Source organism: Alligator sinensis, unplaced genomic scaffold (assembly GCF_000455745.1).
Source record: "Alligator sinensis unplaced genomic scaffold, ASM45574v1 scaffold1118_1, whole genome shotgun sequence".
Classification (NCBI taxonomy): domain Eukaryota; kingdom Metazoa; phylum Chordata; order Crocodylia; family Alligatoridae; genus Alligator; species Alligator sinensis.
The window spans coordinates 2,234,063-2,241,240 of record NW_005842070.1 but is presented as its reverse complement, the minus strand read 5'-3'; the positions used below and the strand labels follow the sequence as shown (position 1 = coordinate 2,241,240).

The 7,178-nt window shown below is 43.2% G+C and overlaps 1 protein-coding gene across 6 annotated transcripts in view; it reads right to left on the bottom strand.

Annotated features, from left to right (window-relative positions):
• UBP1 (upstream binding protein 1) overlaps positions 1 to 7,178 on the bottom strand; it is a 79,911-nt gene that overhangs the window by 43,685 nt on the left and 29,048 nt on the right. For all 6 annotated transcript variants that reach the window (XR_003094028.1, XM_025204149.1, XM_025204148.1 and 3 more), the window contains one exon: positions 4,386 to 4,537. Coding sequence is in view for 5 of the 6 variants with exons in the window: in XM_025204149.1 (XP_025059934.1) it covers positions 4,386 to 4,537 (152 nt within the window). In the remaining variant the exon portion in view is untranslated. The remainder of the gene's footprint in view (positions 1 to 4,385; positions 4,538 to 7,178) is intronic.

The following is a 7,178-nucleotide window of genomic DNA, read 5'->3' as shown; positions in this document are numbered from 1 at the left end:
GTTTTGTTCGCCCGTGTGTTGGGGTGGGGGGGGGGGGGGGTGGCTCTCTGTGTGCATGTATATGTATCTGGTTCTCTCTCTGCTCTCCTTTTTCTCTCTCTCCCCCTTATTTCTCTCTCTCTCTCTCTCTCACTGCAACATGCTTAACAAAAAAGGAATACACAAAAGCAACATTTATAATTATTAAATATACTAATATGCAGTGCATCCTGCCATGTACCTCCCCCTCCCATCCCTCATTTTGTTTTTCTGGCATACTGGCACTCCAGCACCTTGCAAGGTAGACACTGTGGTTTTTTCGGCACTCCTGCCAAAAAAATGTTGCCTACCCCTATCCTAGATAGTTAATTTACATCCATTTCTGTACATGACACATTCCTGAATTATAGCACAAACTCCTTGCATAATTTTAGCAGAAGAAAACATGGGAGAAGCTACTTGCTGGCACAAATAGAATGGAAGGCAAAGATTAGAAAGGGAATGTTAAAGAAAAAAGTGCTGGTTTAATCAGTTATTTACCTCAAATAATAAAATTTAGAGAATCAAGTTTTTTCACAGCTTACTAAAAAAACCCCCACAAACACATAAAAGAATAATTTTAGGTATGCTAAAAAGATCTCCTTAACGGAGGAGAGAAAGATTAGCTCTGAAAATTTACTAGATATTGACAACACGAGGCAGCATTTAGAACCACTTGCTCACCCTTTTCTAAAGCTTTAAAATTAAAAAAAAAAAAAAAAAATCGACTCAGACTTTCACAAGTTAATGTCTAACACCTGCCTTACTGTATTATCCTTCCTCTTCAACAAGTAGTTTTAACAGATGGAATTTAAAAAGTAAAACTTATGCACAGAAGTAATCTCTCAAACACAAATGAGAAGGAAATCATCACAAAAGACAAAATAAAGATTAAACACCTGGTCTAAACAGAAATACTGAAGTGCTGGCCATCTATTCCTGAACTTCCGTGTACCACATCCCACAGAAGGTTGAAGTAAAACTGAAAAACCAACAAACAAGCAGGAATATTACTGATAAAGTGTTCAAATTCTTCTCAATATTTCCTTGGCCTAAAATAGTTGCACCAAGATACTGGAGGATGTGGAAATCAGGAAAAGCATAAACCTATCATCTTATAGAAAAAACATTTGTGGCTTACTTATAGCTTATATATTTTATTTTTAATTTGTATGCCATTGAAGCACTGTTTCCTTTAAAGATACTAAAAAGGCAAAGTTCAATTATGACTACTGACTCTGGTAAAGTTCACTGGAAAAAGAAAGTGTACCTAAGTGGCAGTCAGTCATAGCCTCTTAGATAAAACGGTGGTTCTCAAAGGACAAAAATGTCTAACTGACTTCCTGCCAATGGAAGCATGGCAGAGCCTGAAGTAATTAAGGGCTACAAGGACATCTAACTGTATTTACTCAATTAGAAGATAAGATCTTTTCCCCCATTTAACATGAGGGGGGAGAACCCTTGCCTTACAATCGAGCACAAGGCAGTGGGGGGGCAGAAGTTAGGGCTAGAGCTAAAGCTGCCCCCACAATGCCTCTGCATGCCCAGTTACTCCTCCCCTGCAGCCCCCACAACAGCCCTCCCACCCCTACTGCACTGCTCCTTGCCTTTGCTCTGTACCAGCAGACTCTGTCCTCACTGAAACCTGTAGCACAGAGCATGTGCTCCAGCCCAGTGGTTCTCAACCTTTGTATACCAGAACCTATTTGTAAACATTGACAGCCAGTCTCAACCCAGTGGCCCTCACTCCTGACCTGCTGTCCCCCACCCCCAGGCCCCCAGTATGTGGGGCAGGAGGGACCCCACATAACTCCTTGCAGGCTGGAACTCTACTAGCCTGCAAGGGAAAAGTCACAGTTTGCCACATTTTTCTTCTTTAAAGGAGAATCCATTTTTCAAAGTTTGTTTGCAAACCTTTCATATATTCTTGCGACTCACTTTTGGGTCTTGACCCACAGGTTGAGAAACACTGCTCTAGCCCAGTCCTGTAGCAGCCAGTGCCAGTTCCATGCCACTACTACGGGGCTGGGCTGGAGCCATGCTCTATGCCCCAGGCTGGAGCAAGGATAGACCTTACCAGTGCGGAGCAAACGTAAGGTTGAGGGAAGGATGGACCAGGGAAGACGGGGGGCAAGGGAAAGGGGATTGAGGCAGCCTGAGACCGCAGGGGGGGCAATCACAATGAGTGGGGGGGGAAGTGGCGGTGGGGAGGCAGCAGGGGGAAAGCTGCCTGCTTCTCTCACTCCCTGCCCCCTACCACTTGCCCCCTTACAGCCCCCCCAAGATTTGCTCTATCACGTGCCCTCATTACTGCCCCCCTCATCACCTCTTCCCCATCTGTCCGCAGTAGTGGGGGGAATGAATTTAAGATGATCCACCAATAATTTGATTGCATATATGCAAAATTATAACAACTTTATAAATTTTACCTGTATAGAATCTAATTATTGAGGGATCGTCTTAAATTCAGGGTCATTTTATATTTGGGTAAATACAGCACCTTGGGATGTTACTTTGTAAAAAGTCTGCCCAGGTAGGATTCTACCTGTACACCTCTCAAACCCAGGGTGGATAACTACCTAGAACTACTAGCCTGTTGGACAGTAGCTTACACCATGGTGGGGACAACCTGAGGCATGAGTGCCACAAGTGGCACAAGCAGCCTCAGTATGTGGCACATGGCAGATCAGGAAAGAGACAGGCAGCAGAACAGCAGATAGGGCAGGAATGAGAAAAGTGCGCAGGAGATTGGGCAGGAGACACTGAATAGGGAGCAGAAAGCTGAACTGCAGTTCTGACAGAAAAAAAGGATGGAAGTGGCACTAGGGGAGGGTGCAGGGCTAATTTGTGGCATGCCTGTCAAAATGGTTGGGCCACAGCGGTCAACACTGTGACAAACTGCTTGAACACTGGCTACTGAATTGACATTTTAGGATTGGAGATTCTGATCTTCAAATTCCTTATTAAAAATATATATATATATATATATATATATATGTGTATATATACACACATCTATACACATATATACACACAGTCAAACCACTTTCCATAGCAACCGCATTAAAAAGGGATATCAAATTAAAATGGAAACATTTTTTAAAAATTTTAATTAAATGTAGTTTCAGATGCAATTACACTTTTATAGAACTCAATACTTCCATGACTTTTGGTGCACCAACTATGATTTATCACAGAATAATGTCAAAAAGATACATTCTGTGTTTTGAATACAGTCCTAACTAACTGGAGACTTAATTATTACCTTCTGGGCACATCTACACAACACACTACAGTGCTGTAGCATCTGTTGGCAAAAACCACGACTGCCACTATATCACTAGCAACATGCTCCCTTGTTATAGCACATTGCTAAAGCGACGTAACAGCCAAAAATAACCACGTGTGGCCAGCCGGCTGGTACTTCCAAAAGGAAGTTCTAAATGATGGTGCAGTAACAAAGGCACTGTATGGCTATGTGTAGATGCTCCCTCTGTGTGCAACCACCCTCATTTCTCTTGTTCTCTTATCCCTACCTCTGAAGTTGCTCAATACACTTTATTGTCATTTATCTTTTCTCACAAGCTCCTGTAATCTAGTGGTTGGGTCTTAGCTCCAAGGTGGAAGGAGGTATCCTAAGAGGGTAAGTCTATTTAAATAACATTCTGTGTGCTCTAAATGAGGTGATATTTGTGGCAGGGGAATAAGCAAAACAGCAAAATTCCAGGTCACATATCCTTGACTTTAAAGGGGAGGATATTCATAATTTGGTGTCTGAGGTTAGACAACTAAATATTTGGCTTGATTTTCTCATTTGGATTAAAAGCACCCAAATTAAGACCCATAGAAGTTAGCTTTAACATTTGGCATGCTGCTATTCTTTATAACTTCTTAGTAAATTCATTTATAAATCCAGAAAATGAAACTGCTGGCCACTTTCACCACATAACTGCAAACCAAAGAAATCCTACAGAAATCAAGGAATCTATAAATAGAAGCAAAGATGACATATACTGGATACATTTAAACACACACATTTTTGTATTGTAAACAAAAATAACATGTTCCTTTCAGGTCACTGGCATGCTGTGAAGAAAATCTGCGTCATGCAGGATCAAATTCACTGGTCAGAAGAGGCATACACCAAATAACAAAGCACTACAAGCAAAAACTGAAAATGGCATACAAAGCAGCCTGGGGAAACCTTCTGTAGGTGGCATCCTTGGTTTTTCTTATGAAAAAAACATTTTTTTTTTTTAATGGAGACCATCATCTATTCATAGGACACAGTCAGTGATGCCAATGTTTATTAAGCTACATTAACAGTAGGTCTGGTTACCAATGTATGTAAGAGAAGCCATACTGACCTTGGTTCAAGTAGGTAAGAGTTTCATCATGTAATTTGACTGCTGGAGAGGTTGCAGCACACATAACATACTGAAACGGTGGGTGTTTGGTCTCATTTTCTGGTGGAAGGTTGGAATCTTCCTGTTTGAAAATGGGCAGCGCCAAAACATCACTGAAACAAAACCACCACAATATAAATATCAAAGAAACATAAACATCTCTTACAAAACAAAGAGAAAGGTTAAAATAAACATGGCCTATAGAGGAAAAATACTTTAAGTTAATGACCTTTAAATATGCAACTGGAGATGAAGTCAGTACATGGGCAAAACATGTATAGATTATTCATTTGGGACTAGTTACTGTGTTCATAAGCTTAATCGCCTGAGACAAACAATGAATTACATTCTTGTAAATGAACAAATAGCAGAGAATTTTATTATTGTTAAAAACCCATCTAATTCAGGGGTGCTCAACTCCCAGTCCGCAGGCCAGACCATCCTCTGCAGCCATCATCTGGCTCATGGGGCTCCCCACCCATCTGTGGGAAGCTGTGCGGGCTGCAGCCCTGTACACTATGTTGGGTACACAGGGAGGCGTGGGGCCTCCAGAGTCTGATACCAGCTAGCTGGGGGTGGTGTGAGGCTGAGCAAGGCCTGCAGATCAACCCCACACCATTCGTATGGTCTGTGGGGCCAAAACTATGAGCACCGGTGATCTAATTGATCCAGTTATCAATTAGATATTTGATTTTGCACAGAGTGCAGAATGGCTCAAGAACTAAAGGAAGTGACTTCTGTCATGAAAAAGAAGATCCAATGGAAAGCATACCATTAAGTAAAATTTGGTGTGAGCTTGTTAGTGAAGTGAAATAGCCTAAAAATGACATGAACACATCTTCCACCAAGACTTATGGCTGGGATTTTTAAAAAAGCAGAAGGAAGAGATGTAATTCAATGGAACTGTGATACCTAATCTCCTTAGAGTCCCCCCAAAATAACTTCAGTAGTTAACCTGAACTGTATAGCTACAATGGTCACCTCTCCTATTGCATACATAGTTTATACCAGGGGTTGACAACCTACAACCTGCAGGCCAGGTGCAATTTCCAGGCAGGCCAGATCTGGCTCAGGACATTGGCTGCACACAACTACACTGTACCCCTCTTCCTGCTACTCTCTTACTGCAGAATTTATCCCTTCCCCACTGTCTCTGGGAACGAGAATCAATGGTGGCTTTGGTGCTCTGGGATGCAAAGATTTAAGGCCTGCAGCATGGAATGGGTTTAAGCAGTGACCCATAACAGCAAAAGGTAACTGAAGGTAAATGGTTTATACCATCAACAGTACTTTTGCCAACCCAGCTTATACAAGCTCCCAAGGGAAATAACCTATCCTGTTAAAAACAAGTATTTTTTTGCCAGAATAACTGGATCTTAAGACTTCTGCCCCTATAAAAATGTCATAGAAAAGCCAGATCCCAACTCAAAATGAGCTTGCTTTACTTTAAGGATGTCCAACTTTTGAGCAGTTGGGGGCCCCTCTGCTGCACGGGCCGGAAGTGGAAATTGGAGGAGGGAGTGGGGTGCCTAGAGATCCCAGCTGCAGCAGGAGCAATTGTGGGAGTGGTGCCTGGGCAAAAGACTGTGGGCCCTGAGTTAACTGCCCATGGGCTGCTCTGCTTTCTCCCCAGTGTTTCTTCTGACATTTCCCCTCCAAAGATTACTTCTTGGGAGACTACTTGTGGGTTTCTTGTCTCCTACAGTTGTCCTGGAGTCCTTCCACAGCTTCTCTTTCAGGCCTGCCACTTGGGTATAATGCCAGAGCTTTCCTGCCTCATGAAAACTTTCTGGAGTCTTCTACCTTCTAGGTGTCCTTCTAAGGATCCTAGCCTCCTTACTTTAGGTTTACTTTCAAGGCTCATCCTTTTGCCAGCAATCTCTTAACACTGACTTGGTTTTTCTCCCCTGTCTTAGGTCTTCCTCCTGCTCTCTATGTAATAGTCTCTCTGCCTTCTGGAGCACTGATCTGATAGGGCTCACTCCCTGGGACCTTGTTCCTTTTCCAGTGCCTGCCACAGGAGGTAACAGCTGACATTATAGTTTCTTTTTCACAGAGAAAATATTTCTATCAGTGTTCCCCTTCCGCTATAGCAGGGGCAGGCAATTATTTCAGGCAGAGGGCCGCTTACTGAGTTTTGGCAAGCCATTGAGGGCCGCATGACAGGCAGCCAGGGGCAGATAAATAGTAATTTTCTAAATTTTTTAGGGGTCCCGCGCACCGGACAGAATGGCCTGGCGGGCCACATCCAGGCCATGGGCCACATTTTGCCCACCCCTGCCAAACAGGGTGCCATTCTCTACCATATCTAACAAAGAAACCTGCCAGGTCCAGAGAAAAGCAAAGGCAGGAAACTGTCCATAGAGAGAGAGGAAGGAATTCTGATAGAGCAGTTTTGAACTGCTAGCAACAGGGCTCCAGGTCTCAAAACCTGGGTAGAGCAAAGGCCTGGATTCACTTACCAGTTACTAACAAAGGTGTTGTGAAATCTCTGATTCCCAAGGGTAAAGGACTATTGGAGACTCTGAGACAATAAGCATAAAGATACATTGAGTCCAGTAGCAAAGGCTGAAGACCTGATGTAAGATCCCAGGAATATGGCTTGGTGGACTTTCTTACCCTAGAACAGGGCTGCCAGTAGACAGCCCATGGGCCACATGCAGCCTGCAAAGGATTAATGTGCAGCCCCCTTCTTTCACCAGGCTGCTGCTGCCCCTCACACTCTGGCTGTAATAGCAGCCGGGAATTTCAGGG